This window comes from Ochlerotatus camptorhynchus, unplaced genomic scaffold, assembly GCF_037179485.1.
Source record: "Ochlerotatus camptorhynchus isolate MF236.1 unplaced genomic scaffold, CSIRO-AGI_Acam_v1.1 ptg000222l, whole genome shotgun sequence".
NCBI lineage: Eukaryota > Metazoa > Arthropoda > Insecta > Diptera > Culicidae > Ochlerotatus > Ochlerotatus camptorhynchus.
The window spans coordinates 5,268,946-5,291,189 of record NW_027040712.1 but is presented as its reverse complement, the minus strand read 5'-3'; the positions used below and the strand labels follow the sequence as shown (position 1 = coordinate 5,291,189).

The window sequence follows — 22,244 nt, the reverse complement described above, 5'->3', positions numbered from 1 at the left end:
ACTTTTGTGCTATGCCCACACTCAGACAAGTATTTCACGAAATAGCTCCCAATAATCAACCACTAGTGTTTTATTAACACTCAACGTTTACATTCACCACGAAAACTGTTTGTGGATAGCCTTGTTTGGCCAATAGGGTTTTTGATCTAATTTCCGTCCTACTAAGCACATCCCTCACTTTACCTCTCTTTTTTTAAAGGGTTTGAACAAAACATGGAATGTTTTCATCAAAAACAACTTCTAAATTTCTTCAGCTTGGATTTGATAAAGAATCAAACATTGTTGAGATATTATTAAAAATGTAACACTGCTTCTTGATTGTAAATTCGTCCTAGGAGTTTCAATTCCGTCCTAACGCATTGAAACGTCATTACATTTTCTTCGTCGACGCTAGGAGTGCTTTTTTGTTTTGAGAACAAAATTCATACCATACAATGTAAATATTCATACAATGCGCTGTAATAGGCTTCATGTTGTGGTTTATGAACTAACGGATCGGAACAAGCGTATTATTGTTTTGTGTATGGTGAAATCATTGATATTTTTGATGATTTCTGATCGTTAGAACGGAAATGAGCGATTACGACGAAGTAGCGCCCTTCCCTATATGAGTGAAAGAAAAATTGTATCCCTTAAATGAGTCAACATTCGAAGCTAAGAACTTCTGCTTGGTCCCAGTTTTATCGGTTTTCGTGTTAATTGCAATTTTGTCATGGTTTGGCACGGTTATATCAGAAATGATGTTTGCGTCAAATTAGGTTCATAGTGTTCCTAATTATTTTCTGTTCAAAATATGATATCCGAAAGGAAGAAAAATCTTCAGAAAATCAATTAGCAACTGGATTAGCTGTATGGCAACCGTTGTTTATCATGTTCCAATTCCTAAAAGTTGTGTTATTTCTTTGGACAGCCAGGCAAACCTGTCCCTTTCACTGAACGGTCAAACTCAAACCAGGTGTGTGAGGGTCCAGATATCGGAGCTGCCTCCCTGGCATGATAGCACATTACTATATTTAAGAATCGATAGATAGAACTGAGTTGATAAAATAGTTCTTTCATTGATAAAGCAAAGCTTCTGACATATTCTCGAAAAACCAAAATGCAAGTTTAAAAGTGCTAAATTGGATGATAAATTTATGCCTATGACAGAGTCTAAGTCTATTCCGCAAAGGCCAAAATCATTAATTAAATAATATAACGAAATCTTCAACAATCCATCATTATTGGAAAACCTCGTTGAATAAACTACGACTCGTGCTGAAAAATCGTCTTTTTGCAACTTGTTGCATAAATAGCTTGCAAAATTGTTTTCTGCACAAAAGTTTATAAATAGTTGTTTGAACAAAAAGTTTAAAAATTTGATCAAAAGTTGTTGTTCTATGATTTTTGTCATTTTTTAAGTGTCCAACTTGAAAATTTCACAGAAGTTAGCATATTTTAATTCAAATAATGTTTAATAATACGTTCAGACTACAGAGTTATAACATGTTATAGCGCTATCTTGATGATGGTTTCTGTGTTGCAATTATTTGACAACCGTTATAACATGTTATAACTCTCCAGTCTGGACAGCGTTTAAGAAGGTAATTTTTTGTTATTGAAGTTTTAAACCTACACGCAAACGAGAAATGTATTACATTGAATGTTAGATGCATTTCCTTCGCAGCGAATATCGCAGCGAATGATATAAGTTGACCTTACAGGCGATGTTATGGTTTTTGTTTTATATTTTTTTATTTCCAGTTCTGTCTACGCTTTCGACTATGCCAGCAAACATTTTATTTATAACATCGTAGAACGACGCACATACTTGACATGATTATCTTCAATCCCCGTTCAGCAGAAAAAGCATTAGAGGAAATGAACGTGCTTTATGCCAATCTATATTCCGAAATATGGTGAGAGCAGTGGAGAGAGCACAGATCTGATAATCGCAACGTTCATGGTTCGAGTCCAGTCGGAAACTATTTTTCTATTTTTTTTTTGACATAATTAATTTCACTCACTTGTACACTCCACATTTTTCGGTCTCCATATTCTTGCATTGGATATCAAAATCGTAAGCATTTCTTACATCCTCCGGTTGGGTGTAGGAATGGGACATCTTGGCTGAATATATCAAAATATTTGTTGATATTTTCATTTCCCTGGAGTAGCCTCAAAAGCAAAAATATCCGTAGAACAAACGTTGTTTTGCACGAAAACCTCTATCTGTGACATGGTTTTTGAAAATACTTTGATTTTTTCGTTAATATTTTGAGATATTTACAAATAGAGGAGATCCACGCCGTAATTGTTTGTTATGGGCATTGATTCACATTATGGGAATTGATCACTAAAATTCGGCCATTTTAAATCTTCTAAAAATTTTAAAATGGCGCGATTGGAATTTTTCAAAAAAATGTAGCACGGAAACGACACTTCTGAACGCAGTGTGAGGCAAAGTCGCAGAGAAAAATAATGTTTTTCTGGGAGTGGCTGCATGCTCTGTTTTATCGACATAAAATGCAGCAAATGAAAACATTGGCTGTTATTCCGTCTCTTTCTCTCATACGCTTGCTGTTTGATTAATTTAGATTTTTTTGTTTCATTGATTTTAAGATTTGAACAAAGTTAAGTGATTATTTTTGCCCGCCTTAGCTGAATGACCTAAATGAAACCACTGTCTATGGTCGAACTAAATAATATTAAAGATTATAAGTTGTTTACTTATTGACACTCAAATACATGGAATGGGGGAAGATGCGATGAAGGCTGTTTTAATGATGCATGATGATGATGATGATGATGATGATGATGATGATTATGATGATGATGATTATGATGATGATGATGATGATGATGATGATGATGATGATGATGATGATGATGATGATGCATGATAGTGGTCTAAGTTCGATAGCAATGGACGCTCTTCCCTGTTTCTCTTGATCAAGCTTAATAACCTTTGATTGTCCTCAACTTGTCGCTGTATGAAGGACCATCTATACGCATCTACCGGACAGTAAAGAATCTCGTTCGACGAGCCCCCAAACAGGAAGATGCCCCAATGAATGCCCTTTATGCACGAAATGTTATAAGCAGGGAGTTTACATTCCCATTCTCCCCATCCAAATCTCTTCAATTGGATGCCCTAATGGTCACTCCCAATCTCAGCATTATTTTGTTTGTATATAGGGTATTTTCTTAACGAGCATTTCTCCATTGTCGTATCGTAAGTGCTCCATTTTGCAGCTCTTCTTTCACTTCTACTTTGTTGACTCCATGGTACCGGAAAAGATATAGATATATACATTATTACCAATGATGTGATATAACTACAACAAGATGGCCGTTAAGAATGGTTTAATGGATGTGAAATGAGGGAATATTTAAATTTAACACGATTTAAAGTATTCAATGCAAGATTAAATTTCTTGACTTAAAATTAACACATTTTTCAATATGTTATCTTGGCTCTTTGGAACTACATGCGGTGAAATATGAAATGCACCTTTTAAAGTGAATTGTACATAACAATGTCCAGTGTCATCACTTACTCACACATTAAATCTGCCTCGACCAACCTGGTAGAACGCGCCCTAACCCTCACTGAACCAAAGTGCTGCTTTAGATTAAAAAAAAACATATATGTACCTATCAGGTTTGATTGCACTTGAGGCGGCTGGCAATGATGGAATTGAGCTAAAAAAAAATGAAGAAGGACCGATGCTGTTAAATTCTTCTTCTGGCAAACCGCAAAACTCCTACAGTGACGAGTTGTCAAATCCGAAACCATCAGTGAAATACTGAGGTACTGTCGATGGCGAACATCAACATAATTCAGATCCTCCGGCTCCGTTACCGTTAAACTTTTATCCAGGGTAGTTTTCGAAATTTACGCTGCTGTACTTGTACTGCTCATAGTTAAAATCTTATCAGAGATTCCGCAGTATACAGTGATTCCAAGGTTGCAAATAATTAGATGCCATGATCATATTTTGAATTGGTAGGATACAAGAAAAGGTTGCAAAGAATGTGTTTGACATATTAAACCTGTTTATTTCACTTCATGAGAGTCAAAATCAGCGATTTTTCACACAATAACTCACTCACTCACTCACTCACTCACTCACTCAGCGATCAGCAAATCGCTCATTGTGAATCATAGAAAGCAAAATTTACAGGTTTTATGTTTCAAACGCATACTGTGTAACCTCTTCTTGTAAGTTATAAGTAAAACATGTCATCATACCATCTTTTGGTTTTATTATTCCGAAATACATTATTTTAGCTGAAATGAGTATTTGCAACCTTGTGATTACTTTCTTTGGAACTGTACAAGAGATGTTCAAATATTCTAATAGTTCAACTAGCCGACGCCGATGGTGTAGTGGTAAGTGTGACTGATTTCTCAGCGCAATGGGTCTGGGTTCAATCCCAGCCGAGGTCGGTGGGATTTTACTGAGACATACAAATCTCTGGTCATGTCTTCCTTCCGAAGGGTCCCGGCCCATGTGTGTTTGAATGGGTGCGATATCCTACACAGCAAAAAAAAATAATTTTGATAATCATATAAAAGTGGATGCACTTCAATCGTGTCCAAAAATATGGTTTAATATTACTTGCCAAAAAGGACAACTATCATTAATACAGTGCATGAACTATGACATTACACTGCTTTTACTGCATTTGTTTATTTTCGTGATCATAAAAATTACATGAGATTTTCGACATGATTGAAGTGCATCGTCTTGGATGTAATGTTAAAATTTTTTTTTGCTGTGTACGCAGGTGTGGAAGCTGCCTTCCTGCACATTCGATTGCCGTCAATGCCGTCAAAATATATTTGGGAGTAATGACATATCGATACAAAATGACCGTAAAAACGACAAGTAGTTCCAGCTCTAAAAAGATAAATTCTTCCTTCTTGCTCATTTAACAGATCTGACAACTTTTAATAGTGTCAAGGTATATGGGAATCAAGTTTTATTAAAACATATTGATTTTAAATTTCCTTGTCTGCTCGATCTATGCGAGAGAAACCTCAATAAAATTAACAAAGTAAACGAATCTTTGCAATCAAGAATCATTACCATAGACATGACAATTATACTTATCAGAAGCTAGTAATCATCTGTGAAGAAATGAAAATGGATGGAGCTGATCATGCTATCAACAATCAATACGAAACTAAAGATTTTAAATTGGCTCACTACTTGACTAGCCTATTGGTCCCAAGCAAACGATTAACGTACCCTATTCTAGTCGAAATTCTAGTACTACACAATGTTTGTTTTGATTAGCTATGAAAGTTTGACAGATAAACTGAGGGGTTAGTGGATTTTCCTATGTTTCGAGGTGTTACTCGATTAGCTTGGGACCGAAGAGAGTACCAGAGCTGAGCCAAAAAGTTGAGCACGTTTCTTCGGGACCTTCTAGTCTTAGAGTTACCTCTATGATTCTATCCAGTACACAAATGAAAAATCCATAGCGTCAACGTAAACAACAACTCAAAGCCAGCGAAAAATGAAAATGATCGAGCTCTCCATATTTGACAACATTTTATAACAGATGGAACAGCGTAAAGAAACAATCGTTTATTTTTTTTACAGGAAACGGACTGACAGTTATTCCCATGTATCAATTGATGAAGGTCGTGCTAAACTTCGGGCTTAAGTGTTATTCTGATATTGATGTAGTGGAGCATGTATCAGAAATAAAATTATTTAAACACAGATGAAAGAGCTATTACCTGACCTAAGCTCTTTAACTCCTTTATTTAGACACTTTGAATTGTATCCTTGAAAACTGTCGAAACTACGATTTTTGTGTTGTCGCTTCCTGTTACAGTGACATCGTTTGAAAGCAGCTTCAGCTATTTAAAAATTATAAAAAGTTATATAGGGGAAATGGCTAAATGCCCCTAATTTGGGCCCATTCATAAATTCAGCAATCGACTAAATTTTCATTAGCGACCAAAAATATCCATTAGTACCGTCCCAATGACGCGTTCATCTAGATAAAATTGATAAATAGCAGATTTTTAGCGATGGGCCCAATCTTAGATCCATAGGCCAACATTAGGGCCATTTCCCCTACGTTCCCAAATGAGGTACTACGTTCTGACCAGAGACGATGTTTTATAAGAGACGCACGGAGAGAATATAAGTAAATCTAGTTGCACGGCCAACTAAGTTAATTTGTTTGCAAATTTTGGCAACCCGTAATTTTGTGTTTACTTCGAGTGACTTTTAATTTGAGCGACTGTCGTCTGCTTCAGCGTCCCAATTAAACGAAGCGGTAGTAATTATTTGAATTTTTTTTTATTGAAATGCACGGTATACTTCTGTAACAATACACCGTATGAAACGTTACAAAATTATAGTTTCTTCTGGTTTCCCAAAGACAGCGTCGTTAGAGAAAAATGGTTTCAATTCTGTTGGCTTCATTCCGATCGAAACGTGACGGAAAGGCCTTGATTATGTAGCGTAAGGAATCTACCATATTGATAATTGAATTATCGTTTAGATAAAAGTAATTTTAAAGCTGATTTATTATATTTCAGCTACATTTACAGAAATTGTAGCGAATTTGTACGAGGAAACAGATAATGAAATTTATGATGATTTAAAAGATTATAATAGGCCTGATTTGATTGAATACTTTTACTTGTCATACACTCATAAAATTCGACACATTTTTATTAGCTAATTTCCATGTAAAATTCCACATGATTTTCATGTGTCCCCAAAATAACAAAGAATAATAACAAAAAATTTCATGCAAAATACTTTGTCAATAACAAAATTTGATATTTGGATACTAAAAAAATACCTGGGTGATATTGTTATGGTATTGCATTATCATAATTTGGTATTGAAATGGTATTGTGGGAACATTTTTTTGGTACCTATTATTTTTGTTATTTTACCTCTTATGCCAGACTCATCCATACCAATTTTAGGTATCGAGATATTCGTTCCTGCTCGGGTATTTACATTGCTCGATTGGAACCACATTTGACGGTACGATTGGAACTTTTGGCTTCAGTCTTCGCACGTCTCTTATTTAACATCGTCTCTGGTTCTGGCGTGGCTATTCTTGCAACAGAAAAGGAATCGCTTCAGAACTTGATCTGAATCAGTTTTCTGTAGCTAAGGCTCGTAAGGCAAAGTTTTGAATTTATTTTAAGTGATGTTAGGGATATTCAACTGGATTGATGATTGGATAATTTTGTAACAGTCTTCAAGAAAAAACGCTGATTACAGGTTTATTGCACCAACCAAGGATCAAAACCAGGGGTTGGGATCATCATCAGGGCTCGATATTAATCAGTTTGTGTGGTTTGTGTGATTACCGTACTGATGGATGTCAGTTTAGAGAGGGGTATAATGATCCCAACCTCTGGATCGAAACGTTAGCGATGATAATATTGTAATCAGCGCTTTTTCTTGAAGACTGAAAAGCCGAAGCAGAATTATCCATGATAAGACGTTCTTGCTTAGTACACCGAAAAATATGAATAAGTGTTACTTAACTGATAAAAACGAATTGTATTGCTGTATGTATGCGACATATCATAAACTTGTATGTGTAATGATGTAAATTCATTGATGTACCTATAGATCAAATATTTTAAATGTGAAATACAAACAATGCAAATAGGGGAAATGGATGTAATGTCGGCCTAAATGCCCATAATTTGGGCCCATACATAAATTCAGCACTCGACTAAATTTTCAATAGCTACCAAAAATATCCATTAGTACCGCCCCAATGACGCGTTCATCTAGATAAAATTGATAAATAGCAGATTTTTAGCGATGGTCCCAATCTTAGATCCATAGGCCAACACTAGAGCCATTTCCCCTACCTAAGCCAAAAAAAAATCGTTTTAAAGAGGGGCGTAATTTTCATGGTTTGCCAGGGGCGCTGTTAACCTTAACTACGTCCATGCGTTTATCCACCCATTCCAAAGAAACTCCTTTCGCCACGAGTTCCGTTACCAAGTAAAAGTAAAAATATTAGTAACAGTAATAGTAACATTAACAGTAACAGTAACATTAACAGTAACAGTAACAAACAGAGTAATCGTAAGACTCGTCCGGTCATTGTGATCAAACCAAAAGAGTCCAAACAAGCTTGCGAAGATACTCGTAAGTTTTTGAAAACTCAGTTGGATCCAAAAACACACAAAATCAGTAATTTTAGGAATGGTAAAGATGGCTCTATTATTGTTGAGTGTGCAACAGGAGCTAATCTTAATGATGTAAAAACTGGTATTGAAAGCAATCTGGGTGAACAATATAGTGCTGTTGTTCCCACTTCGGTGCCAAGATTGAAAATAGTGGGCATGAGCGATCAGTTTTCCTCCGATGTCTTCATTGACTACTTAAAAAGTCAAAATGAAGACATCGCTATAAATGATGTTAAAGTAGTGAACATGTTTGAAAATCCACGCTTCACTTATAACAAGTTTAGTGTTGTAATTGAAGTCGATGTCGATACTTATAAATGTTTGTTATGTGCGAAAAAAGTAAATGTAGGGTTTGATCGGTGCTCGATAGTTCCCGCGATTAATGTGTTGAGATGCTTCAAATGTGGAGAATTTGGGCACAAGAGCATGGATTGCAAAAATTGTGATAGATGCTCTAGGTGCAGCCAACAACACAAAACGTCGGAGTGTACGTCAACTGTATTGAAATGTATTAATTGTTTGAAAACGAATAAAGAACGAAAAATGAACTTGGACGTCAACCATGCCGCATTTAGCTCGGAATGTTTGCTTTATAAAAGACTTTTTGATCAGAAGAAAAGCAGCTTGCGTTTCAATAAATAGCAGCCAAGTTCCAGGAATGTGAATCAATTCGATTTTTTATACTTGAATATTGCGGGGTTGTCAACAAACTACGTAGCATTACGTCAGATTGTTGAGGAAAAACGTCCTCTTTTAGTTTTATTATCTGAAACTCATATTGTAGAAACTGAAGCTTTTGATCAGTATAGTATTCCGGGATATATTGTTGCTGCTTGTTTATCACATTCTAGACACACTGGCGGTGTTGCTATTTATGTCAAAGAATCAGTTCAATTCAACCTTCGTACCAACGAAGTTATTGATGGCAACTGGTTCTTGGGCATTACAGTTGTACGTGGCATGAAGATGGGTAATTATGGTGTTTTGTATCATTCTCCCAGTTCTAGTGACCAGCGTTTTGTTGAAGTTTTAGAGAACTGGTTTGAGACATTCCTTGATTCTAGTAAATTAAATATATTGGCTGGTGATTTTAATATTAATTGGCGTGATAACCATAATTCGAATCATTTGAAGCGTTTAGCTGAGTTTTTTAATTTAAAGCAAACGGTAAATGAGTATACGCGTATTTCCAGGCACAGTAGAACTTTAATTGACCACGTTTATTCCAATTTTGATTCCATTTGTTCAGTTACGGATACTGATTTGAAAATAACCGATCATGAGACTTTAGTGATTAATGTCTTAGACCATGTTAACGATAACGATAATTTTGTAAAATTGAAGTGCTGGAGGAAATATTCGAAGCAAGCTGTTTCAAATCTTGTTGAGAGAAGCCTGGATTTTCCATTTGCGGCCGGTAACTTAGATGAATCTACAGCTGTTCTTAATAACGCTTTGAAAACGTGTACCAATCAACTAGTTGAGCAAAAGTTTGTTTCTTTGAAAAACTCGAACAGCTGGTACAATTTGGATCTTTTGCGTCTTAAACGGAAAAGGGACAAATTGTACAAAAAGTTTTGTAGATCTAATAATGACAATCATTGGACTAGGTACACAATCGCGCGTAATAAGTATTCACAATCGATAAAGAAAACTCGTTGTGAATATGTTCAAAGGAAGATTGATCAGCATCAAAACAACAGCAAAGAGTTATGGAAAATTTTGAAATCTTTATTAAAACCTAGTAATTGCAAACCGCGGTCCATAACTTTTAATGGCACATTAGAACAGTCAGAACAAGTAATTGCAGCTAAGTTTAATGATTATTTCGTAGATAGCGTTTCATTGATTAATCAATCTATTGAATTGGTCGATGAACCTGACGAAATAAAACAGCCAGTTAATAGTAGTTGTAGATTTGAAGTTTTTCACCCAATCACATTAGATGAACTTAGATTTATTTGTTTTTCATTAGGAAAATCGGCTGGAGTAGATAATGTTAATGCTAGAGTTATTCAAGATTGCTTTCATGTCATTGGCCACATCTTGCTGGACCTTATTAATGAATCATTACAAACTGGACATGTGCCACAAATTTGGAAGGAATCCTTAGTGGTCCTTATTCAAAAAGTTGCTGGAACGATTAAAGCCGAAGAGTTTCGTCCCATCAACATGTTGCACACATTAGAGAAAATTTTAGAACTTGTTGTTAAAGGTCAGCTGTTGGAGTATTTAAATAGTAATAGTTTGTTGATACCAGAACAATCGGGATATCGGGAAGGTCATTCTTGTGAAACCGCGTTGAATTTGGTATTAGCGAAGTGGAAAAATAACTTGGAGTGTAAAGATACGATTGTTGCTGTTTTTTTGGATCTTAAACGCGCTTTTGAAACAATTTCTAGGCCCTTATTGTTAAGATCAATCAAGCGCTTTGGAATTACGAGTACTGCATATAAATGGTTTGAAAGCTATTTGTCTGACAGAACTCAACGGACTGTTTTTAATGATTCTGTTTCCAGTCCCGTGGGGAATAACCTTGGAGTGCCCCAGGGAAGTGTATTAGGGCCCCTGTTATTTATTATGTATATTAATGACTTGCGACGTGTTTTACGATTTTGCGACATTAATCTTTTTGCAGATGATACTGTGTTATTCATTGCAGCTAAGGATTTAGATGATGCCATTTTACACTTGAATGAAGATTTGCGTTCTCTAAGTAGATGGTTGAAGTATAAGCAGTTAAAATTGAATACAAGTAAAACTAAATTTATGGTAATTTCGCGGAATCGAGTAAATGAGAACGTCTCTGTTGTAATTGATGATGAGACTATTGATCGCGTTCGGGAGATTAAATATCTTGGCGTGATTATTGATGACACACTTAAGTTCAACTCTCACATTGACAATGTCATCAAGAAAATTGCCAAGAAGTGTGGAATTCTATGTCGACTGAAAAACGATTTAACTATTGCCAGTAAAATACAGCTATACAAATCAATCATCTCTCCTCATCTTGACTTTTGCCCTTCCATTTTATTTCTGGCCAATGCAACACAAATATCGAGATTACAGCGCTTGCAGAATAAAATAATGCGTTTGATTTTGAGATGTAATAGATTCACTTCCTCAACTTTGATGTTAGACGCCTTACAATGGTTGTCGGTGAAGCAAAGAATTGTATATTTGACTATGGTGTTCATTTTTAAAGTAGTTAACGGTTTGCTGCCTCGATATTTGTGTGATCGAATTGAAAGAGGAAGTGACTTTCATAGATATAATACTAGAAACGCGGTTGAAATAAGAACACCACATTTCTTGACTTGTGCTTCACAAAATTCATTATATTATAAAGGAATAAATGTTTTCAATTCGATGCCTAGACATATCAAACGTTTAGCAACACTTACAGAATTTAAAAGACACTGCATTTCACACGTTAAAACTGTCTTTTGAACAGTTATCCAGTGATTTTTTTTTTATGAATTGACAAATTATGTATCTTGACGAAGTTATCTCTAACGGATTATTTTATATGGATAGCTGTCATAACGACTTTTTAATAATTATTGTAGCACTGCAAAAACTATTTCTGTTCGCCACGAGGGTGATGATGGATTTTTAATATTTGATTTTATAGTAGATTAATTAAAAAAAAAAGTAGTCTACAAAGGTTTGAGCCTCGCGCGCGTATTACGGATATAGAGGACTGAATTTAACATTTGATAAAAAAAAAAAAATGCAATTTTGAAGCTTATTTGAAAGATACCTTGAGTTAGTAGTAAGTTTTCTGGCAAATGTTAGGGGTTCGTGAGCATTCCTGACATTGCTGAAAATTATGATAGCATCAGATTGCGGGGTTACTAGTGTAATAGGATGCTTTGTTGATTGTTCATTAACTCTTGATTGCTTGTAATACTTATGAATATTTTAGGTGGACAAAAAGGCGAACTAAGAGGTGGACGCCTGAGCTTTTCCACATTTATATCGCTGTGAAGCAACTGTAAACTTTAGAGGGAATCTATATCTGTAACTGAAACCAGTTCGATTTTCTTTGCCAACCTGGTTAAAATGTCATATTCAATTATCTTAAAGATAAATCGTCCAGCTCAAACCTTTGGAGGGGTAAGAGGTGGGACCATCATCATCATTTTTTTTTAATTTAGACGGCCCTTCTGGTGAAGTAGTGATGATCTGTTCCTGGTATTCTCCTTCCTTCAGCGGTGAAGATATTCTGCTGTTGTTTTTTTTCCTATGATTTTTTTTCATAACAAAACACACAGAAAAAAATGTACCCGACTTGAAATGACAGATCACAGATTCAACTCGGCATTATAGAACAGCTTACAAGAAGCAATAAAAGGGGTCTGATTTCTAAGCCTCAAGTATTTGCATTATTTGTGATAATATGGACAGAAAAATTGGTAGACGATACTCGATTAGTATAATACTTGGTGGTATTTATCATGCTGACAAATTGCATGTAAATCAGTTAATCAATATAATTAAGGCTTGATTGAGGTTGATATATAGTTTATTATTAATGCTTGTGATCACTTGAGTAGGGCGACAGGATTTATTAGTAATCAACAGAAGCACATTTTAGTCCTTGTAACTTTTTAAACCTTGTTAATAGTGATATGTCCTCGGGTTGAATAGGTCCCGAAAGACGAAATACGCGTATCTGTCAAGGATAAGCAAAAAAGGTAGTGGAATTAAGTGGAAATCACTAATCCTTCTCTCAATCTCTTTTTACTTCAGAGAAGTTCTGAGGACTACTGTAGTAAAAGGAAAGTTCAGTTCTATGCTGATGGTGATTTTTGCTAATGAAACACACTTATTTACAATAGGTCCAATGCTCAAAAATTTATGAAATTTTGGATTCCGGTTCCATTTGTAATGCAGATTACGAATATGCAATTATCTCAATACCTCTAAAGAACGCAATTGCAATCCTTGAAAGGAGCGCATAGATTGGAGTAACTGGTTCAAATTCTGTCAAATCCGGAGAACTTTGAGATTAGAGCGTAATTGCTTGTGTAAACAAACACGACAATCGCCGATTTCTCGCAAATCGGGAAATATGAACATGTGGTTGCTATGACAATAGTAAAAAAATGCTTTTGTTGTTTTACTGTCATACTGGTGACAGGCACATATTTAACCATCAATTTACTTTAAAAAAAATCAAACTATTCCTATTCTCAGCTTTTTTTTAAACAAACTAACATCCTGACCATACAGTACAAATTGAGTGCTCTTTGCTATACTTAGACAATTTGTAATGATGCTTGACATATCCATAGATTGTTCGTTACATTGTTTCAACTGCAATATAATTCCTCACCCAAAGTGCAATGTGTTTGATAGTAATTTCCGGTGGAAACAGTAGAAAGTTTCAAATTCAATTCAAGCCGCATAAGATCCGAGAATACACAACACTTTGAACCTGTGCATGTGAACTACGCCTTAGAGTACGGGTGAAAGTACTCGAACACTTTTCTTTTCACTTCATCATCACACCCGCCGCTCTACCAACCAGTCTCAGTTAGTAAAGTGTACGCTTCCACGTACATAGGGGTAAATTATATCTTTCGGGGCAGGTCAATTTCCCATCCATCAAATGCTCACTACCACATAGCGCCTAATAGGTGAGAAACTATCGAACATATAGATTCATACACTTGGGTGAATCCTGTATCAATGATGGCTCCTCCGTGTTGTTACATTCAGTCACACTATGGCCTTTGGAAGTAATTGACGTATTCAGTTAGCCCTCGAATCTAGGAACCCTCAGTAGCATTAGAACCATTTCATTCATACCTTCGTCGGTGAAAGTTATCCCTGAAACTTGACATGGTGTAAATTCCATCGCTTTCAACTTGCCGTTGGGTATACATTTTGCAACAAGTTCATTAGAAGGACCGAGGACGGATACATGTTCGTTTTTGCCGACGGAACTCAACCCACGAAGGATCATAAAAAAATCATAAATCGCCTCAAGGTTTGCCGGCAAGTGCGCGGTGGTGGTAATTAGGACCGGTGTTGTGAACGGAAGTTATCGGCTTATGATCGATACATATCGGGAGACAGCAATAAAGCGGAATTTAGTCCATTTGATGGCATCGACTGTATTGTTCGGTGTCTAACCTATATATTTGCCACTTCGCCATCAGTAAGTGTGTCGAATGTGAATTATTAACGACTTCGATAGTGCTACATCAGTGGTTACCCCGGAGGGCCTGTGTAATATTGCGTGTCCTTCCACGGTAGTGATAGTAACAGCGACGTCCTGTGCAGAGTACTGCTATTGAAGATTGAAAGAAGTTTTAGTGGTGGTGTTAGGCAAAGTGCGCCAATAGATATATTATTTTAGTGCAATCAGCAAAATAATCAAGGTATGGTCGTACTATTGGTGGACGTTTCATAAAATAACTAGTGCTTCATTATAAATAAAATATAGAAAATGTTCTAATAGTAATTTAGAAACGTACAAGGATGACTGATAGTTATGTCAGTAAAAACATCTGACCTAAAATATCTCTACTGGGATACTTCGATGTTACGGACATGACACTTTGCACTTACTTACCGTGCCAGCAGCATATTTGACGCGTCCCTAATGATGACGAACTCGTCTAATTTTTATCGATTTTGACAAGATATTTTTTAAAACTTTGTTGCACCATCATCCTAAGAGCACAGGAGCTAATATATGCAGAAGTAACATTTCAAAAATAATGATTGAAGATAGTCGAAAATTATTGAGTGTACCGATTTAGGAACCGCTTCGAATATGGCGCCTCTACGGTAGTCCATTTCACAAATCAACATTATATGTCCCTTCTATCCAATTCCAGGGTTGGTATGCTAATTTTTCGCACATATTGTTCTTTTGTAGATAACTGTGAATATAACAAAATACCAAGATTGATCAACTGACTGAAAAGTTATTAAAAAAAAGTGCACTTTATGTATAAAAAGAGCATGCCAACCTTGTCCAATGGATAAGTCAAATCTACTTATTTTCGTTTTGTGATATATTTTCATATGGAAGCAGCCCTGGAATAAAGGTTAAAATCCATATTTTGCACGCTAAACTCGCGAGTTCAAATCTGATTCTCGCGTTAAAGCGACAAAAAATAAAATAAAAATAAGAATATCATATGCTTTGCATATAGTATTCCTCGGAGATGAACTATACACTTAGAAAAAATCATGTATGCGAGCGTCAATTTTGACATAACATTGAGTCATAATAGACGCAAAATTCAGCTCAATCCATCGTACATTTCGTTTAATAATGAACTTTTCAGTCTCGGAGCACTTAATATTGCATAAAATATTTGTTTACACACTTTATCCAACTCGGTAAAATCTCCAATAACCAATTACCTCGGCATTTAATTTTCCTGATATCCCTGCAAAATATCTGTTTGTTAGCTGATATCTCAGCTAAACGTTATTTGTTAGCTGAGTCTCGTCAATTGTTTTACTGAATCTCAGCAAAATAAATTACAGAATCACTCGGCTGTTGGAATCTCGGCAGAAAAAAAAAAAATATGTGTGTACATCTCATCCTTTATGTGAAAGATGGATTCCGGCGCGTGTTCAATTAGTTATTTCTAAGTGTGAACCCAAGGCTAAAAAATCTCCTAAATAAAGTTTTGAAAAATATATAGGGGAAATGGCTCTAATGTTGGCCTATGGATCTAAGATTGGGCCCATTGCTAAAAATATGCTATTTATCAATTTTATCTAGATGAACGCGTCATTGGGACGGTACTAATGGATATTTTTGGTCGCTATTGAAAATTTAGTCGATTGCTGAATTTATGTATGGGCCCAAACTAGGGGCATTTACGCCGACATCCATTTCCCCTATAGTAATAAAGTGCTTTCCAGTTTTTGACAACACGGGTAATTTTTGCCATCTTTGCATTCTATTAAATGTATCGAACGCTTTATTCAATTTGTGGTATTATACATTCTTTGGGGAGTACAGAAGTCCTGGTTATTTAATTAAAAATTGTACAGAAAGCACTAAAACTCGATTCAAAGTAAATCTGGACGTACGGTTTAATACACCACCGCGCCCCTTGTGGTTGGAACAAAAAAACGTTTGATAGGCATTTGTTGACAAAGAAATTGGTGAAAAGTTTTTCTCGATTGATCGACGCATCCCGAAATTACGGATCACGGAACTTGAGAAAAGAAAATTAATTGTGCACAAACATCTAGAGAATTGGTAGTAGTCTTCGTAGTCTGCCTCAAAAATAGCAAAAGTGTTAAAATTCCCAAAGTCAACGGTGAGTCTTGTAATCAAACGTTACAAGGATACTCTGAGTGTGAATAGAGCACAGCGCATCTATCATAAAAGTGGCACTAGGGACAAAGAGCTGAGGAGAAAGGTGTTGAGGTACGTGAAAAGCAACCCAGGTGACTCCATACGTGATTTGGCGAAGAAATACGATTCCAACTTTTCCACCGTGCTTAACATCCTTTCAAGAGAAGGATATAAGTCTTTTTGTGCCAGTAAACATCCGAATCGCTACCTGAAACAAAATTTAGTGGCCAAAAAGCGAGCACGATTACTATACGAACGAGTTTTGATGAAATTTGATGGCTGTATTTTAATGGATGACGAAACATATGTCAAAATGGATTGCAAACAAATCCCCGGACGTAAATTTTACCTGGCAACTGGCCGTGGGGATGTCCCTTCCAGGTATAAATTTGATTTTGCTGATAAGTTTGCTCGAAAACTAATGATTTGGCAAGGAATCTGCAGTTGTGGCCTTAAAACCAAGGTTTTGATCATATCTCACACAATGACGTCGAAGGTTTACATTAAAGAGTGTCTGAAAAAGCGTATTTTACCCTTTATTCGGCAACACAAGACCAACGTTATGTTTTGGCTGGATCTAGCCAGCTGCCACTACTCTAAGGAGGTACTTGAATGGTATGCTGCAAACAATGTTAATTTCGTCGCCAAAGAGATTAATCCTCCGAATTGCCCTGAGTTCAGACCGATCGAAAAAAATTGGGCAATTGTCAAGCGAAAACTTCGAGGAGGCGGTAAATAAGTGAAAAATGCACAACAAATGCGTTTAAAGTGGAATAAGTTCGCCGGTACAGTATCGCCAGCGACTGTGCAAATCATGATGGCATCGATCACAGGTAAAGTGCGACAGTTCGTTCGAAACGGTGAAATGTACACTTAAAAATATTATTAAACAATGATAGATTAAAAATAAATCAATTAATGATTACGCCCTACTTATACATTGAGTAGGTTAAAATTTTCCTTCTAAATTATACTAAGTTTCAATAACTGTGTGGAATTCGTTCAGCGTATAATTGGAAAGCTGTCAATCGCGTTTGTTTAAATTATGAAATCCATGGAAATGGCATTTTAATTGCACGAACTCCGTTCCTGTAGAAAGATCTAAAGGAATCAGCTACGAAAGAGAATAAACTCCAACTGTCTGGAAGACTGCTGAAGCTCAAGAATGAATCCGAAACGGAACTGTGACCGATCAACGGTGAGCTGACTGCATGGGACAGTTTTCCGGAGTCCCTTGTGAGGCCTCAGTTTGCCGGTGCAAGGCAGCATGATCTAATTGTTTCCTTTGTCAACAGATACCAACTGATGATCCTGCTTTCGTTCGTCTACAGCAGAACCGTCGAAAACTATATGAAGAAAAAAGTTAAATTTTACGGCATGCAAGCAGCTGATCGGATCTTCCATCCGGAGCCGGTGTTCCGGGGCTTTCTTGTGTCAAGCCTCACCTGCCAGGATTCCTACTACGTGTCCTCGCGGTACGTCCGGAACCGGATTACGACTTTGGTGCTCCTTCTATGTGGAACCTGCAAACCGATGAGCAATAAGAAGCGCCGACGTGTCACGCAAGTCAATCGTGTCGCTGCCAAGAAGGACAATAACCTGCTCAATTCGAATGCCACGATTATGGGTGCCATAGGGCCAGAAATGGGAACGGATTCCGGTGCCGATGGTGAGTCCGAGGCAGATGACGATGAAATGTTCGATGCAGATGTGGAAGACAATCTAGCGGACTCGGGCACCATGCACGGAGCTAATTCGAGTCAAATCTTTCTAATTGAAATAAAATACTCACCAGTATCCCTATTTTTAGTTATTATTTACAAAAGGAAAAAATGAAGCATGCAATAAAATGAATGACAGCAGCATCAAAGCCCAAACCCGAATTAGTAATGACTATACATAGATAGAATACGTGCGCTTTATTCACTGCTATGTATAAAGCAATTTTATACTAAGTTCGTATTCTCATCCTTTAAACCCAGCAATGCGTCGGGCAGGAGAGTTGCGATTTAGCTTACATTTTAATCTATTTAGATTTGAAAATCTTTTGAGTGTAATAACTTATTATATATCGCTTGAAAGCTGAATAACTACTCTTTTGTTTGACGATCAACCGTGTATGTTGTTTAATTCTTGAGTTATGATCACTTGAATGCGTCCAAATTTACTTTGAATCGGGCTTTAGCACCAATCTAAGAAACGTAAAAGTTGATTAGGTCGTGTCGCCAAAAAACAGGAAGGCAGTGTCACCCAACAGTTTGCATTGCTGTTTTATTTTTTATCTATGCACTGAACTGAACATATAATAATAAAATATTGCAGCGTTGCATTTGCCATTATATCATCCAATTTATTTCCCATGAATTCTCCATTTATGTTTACTACTAAAGTATTATCAGTGAAGATTCCTTTCTCGGCTCGCTTCGTAATCGATTGAATAATGTATGAAACAAGTCACACTAACCGCCCAGCTGAACGGAAGCTACGTTCAAATCGATTTTACCCGTCGGTCAGTTGCTTGCACGATATTTACCAAGTAAACAATTTGATGCAAGCCCCGATGCACCGTAATACATCACTAGCGAACGTTACCATTCCATAATATAGAGCAGTTTAAATCAACAGAAAAGCCTCCTTCTAATGGAACTTGCTATGTTTTTCTTTGCTTCTCCTTTGTAGTATTACAAATGAACAATCAGAACCTACAACGAGACAATGATAGCAGAAATAAAGATGGTAAGTTCATTGCCTAGAGAACGGCTGAATGTTTGATGAAGTTAATTGTAATCACTTTAAATTTTGCAATTTGTACATCGCGCTGCTTTTGACAGGTCTGAACATAAAACCATCCAACATCAGGATATGGCTGCATCAAAAGCAGCTAGCCAAGCTGGCCAAGGTGATCTGGGCTGGACAGGGAATGCGACTTCGAACGGAAACATCACATCATCCAAAGATGAAGCGATTCCTGGAATGTGTGCCACATGTTATGGTACTGGTCTGCTCTTGTGTTAGTCAATTTGCTTTGCGCGCTTATGTTTTGTATCGATTGAAATAATCTAGGGAGTCATCAAGGACATCCACCAAGCCGTCGTGGACAACGACCTTGATACGTTGAAGGAGAAGACGGCCTCGCCGACGCCACGGATCGTTTTGACCAGCAAGGATGCTAACGGGTTGACACCGCTGCACAAAGCGGCTGGATTGGCTCACACCCAGATCGTCGAGTACATTCTTTCGATTTGGCCAAGCCTAGCATCGAACGAGGATCACACGGGAAAGACTCCACTGCACTGGGCGGCCAGTGCCAAGAACAATGCGAGGAGTTTCAATCTTCTTGTGCAAGCCGGTGCCGACGAGACTGCGCTGGATCACGTATGCTTTTTGGATTGGGGATGATTTGCTGGAATGAGTTGCAAAAGTAATGTTGTCTGGGACTTTCATTGAAAGAGTGAGGTTTGCTAATGATTGACCAAATTTGAGACTTTCAAACTATAAATTTCAGGATATCTATATTAAATTCTTTGACGTTGAGTTTAGAGCAAATTGTGTGTGAAAAATTTAAAATCTGAGGTTTTCATATGTTAGAGAAAGTCTAAAGTTATGTAGTTCATAAACTACTTAATATTTATTTTGAATATTTAGGCAATGTTCAAAACAGATTAAATTTTAACTAAGCTATATGCAGCATAACAAAATTCTCTATCAAATTTTAAATTATTTTTAAATAATTCTCCAAATCCAAGTCATTTAAAAAAAGATTTAGATAAAGTAGTTACTCAAAGTATTACCGAATCCAAAATGTCTTCTCTATGCTCAATATCTTGAACAAGGAAGCCTAACAAAGCCTACCCCACGCCAAGGCATTTTGGCTTGAGTTCGCTCTTGCTCTCGCTGAGTTTTTGTTGGCCTCTTGTTATGGAACCCTCACTCACAGGGTAAGAGCAAGACAATTCTCTATGGATTTTAGAGTTGCTACATTCTTGGTAGTTGCTGAAGCTTCGGTAATACTGGATCTTAACGAGGTTCCAAGACTCCACAGACAACCAGAATGCACGTATATTCAACGCTGTTTTCGTGATATACAAACTTATATACAAACAAACAATTCGTATATAATGCAAATAAATGACTTATACGTACAAAAGTGGAGGCCATATACGTGCATATTTTAATTTATTTTAAACGGGTTGATTTATCATCATATACGATTTAATCTGTAATAACAAATTCATCTTGAAAAGTCTTACGATGTAATCCGATTTAATTTGTGATATGGTACGACGGAAAAATGAGTCATCGCATAAAGGTCGGAAATTTGCATTCTATACGATTTAACTTAAACATAATGTGAGGTGTGCCATTCTTATATACGATTTTGACTTAAACTTTAGCAATTTACGATACTGTCTGTACATTGTTTTACGACTTCTGGTTGTCTCAGTTTTTTTAAAGGATTTAGAGTTTTTTTTTGAGTTCCAAACACTTAAAGAGTTCAGAATGTTCAGACAGTTCTGGGTATTTGTAACGAGAGGCACGCAATAACGTTTAATTCAGACGAGGGAAGAACTGTAATAAAATTATTTCCATTAATTACTGCATTAACTACTAAAATAACACCCTGTTGACCGTTAACTACTTTTTAAAAACTATTAATTACAGTCTTTATGTCTTAATTTTAACTACATTTTCGGTACTATTAATTACACGTTGAGTACTTTCAATTACGTTAAGTACGGGAAAATAATTTTCATTGCATCTTTAAAATGCATTAATTACCTTAAGTACTTTGACTATATGTTTTTAGTATTACTTCTACGTGAAGTCAACGATTTACATAGTTGAAGATGCTAATTTCAAATAACAGACTGTAGTGGTAATTTTTATACGATAGATGGAGTAGATGAAAGCATAGAGTTGATAGTTCCGTTAGAGTACGTTATACAATCTTCACACTGCCGTACTCTAACGGTACTATCAACTCTATGCTTTCATCTACTCCATCTATCGTATAAAAATTACCACTACAGTCTGTTATTTGAAATTAGCATCTTCAACTATACCTTAAGTACTTTTGCTTGCATTTTAACTCTGAAGCACCGGTTCAGGGTATTGCGTGCCCATATTTTTCAATTTTCCCGGAGCTACGACAATACAAATTCTTGGAACGCTTGGAGTTTTGAGCGTTAGGAGAGCTTTTATAAGATTTAAAGCTTCTGAATTTAGAGCGTACTAGATTATAAATGAAAGTTCTCGAAGAACCAAAGTCCCCAGGAATTCTGATGGTTATGGGTCATTAGGCCGAATGTGTCACTAGGCCGAATGTGTCACTAGGCCGAATGTGTCACTATGCCGAATGGATCGTTAGGCCGAAATATTAGAGATGTTTGATTTTCATCGTTCACCATCTGTATTATTCTGAGCAATGAGTAGAATGAGCAGTTAAAATAGATCAACCAAGATACCAATTTTTTTTGCTATAATATGCCTCGAAAGAACCGCTCATGTTTTAAAATTAAGAGCTGTTGCACGGCAAATGACGAATCAAGATCAACTTTCTCCGATTTGCATATAACATTGCAAAAGCGTTTGTTATGGTTAATAATTCACATTTCGCTAAAATTCAGTCATTTTTTTTTATCTTGTAGCTTATTTTTCAAAATGGCGTCTTTGACATTTCTCAATAAATTGTAGCACGAAAACGTCACTTCTGATCGAAAT

At 36.4% G+C, this 22,244-nt stretch overlaps 1 protein-coding gene across 1 annotated transcript in view; it reads left to right on the top strand.

Annotated features, from left to right (window-relative positions):
* Positions 1–22,244, top strand: part of LOC135703850 (uncharacterized) — a 63,888-nt gene that overhangs the window by 8,748 nt on the left and 32,896 nt on the right. The window contains exons 2-4 of the mRNA XM_065225193.1: positions 19,203–19,259; positions 19,355–19,515; positions 19,587–19,898. Coding sequence (XP_065081265.1) covers positions 19,203–19,259; positions 19,355–19,515; positions 19,587–19,898 — 530 coding nt within the window. The remainder of the gene's footprint in view (positions 1–19,202; positions 19,260–19,354; positions 19,516–19,586; positions 19,899–22,244) is intronic.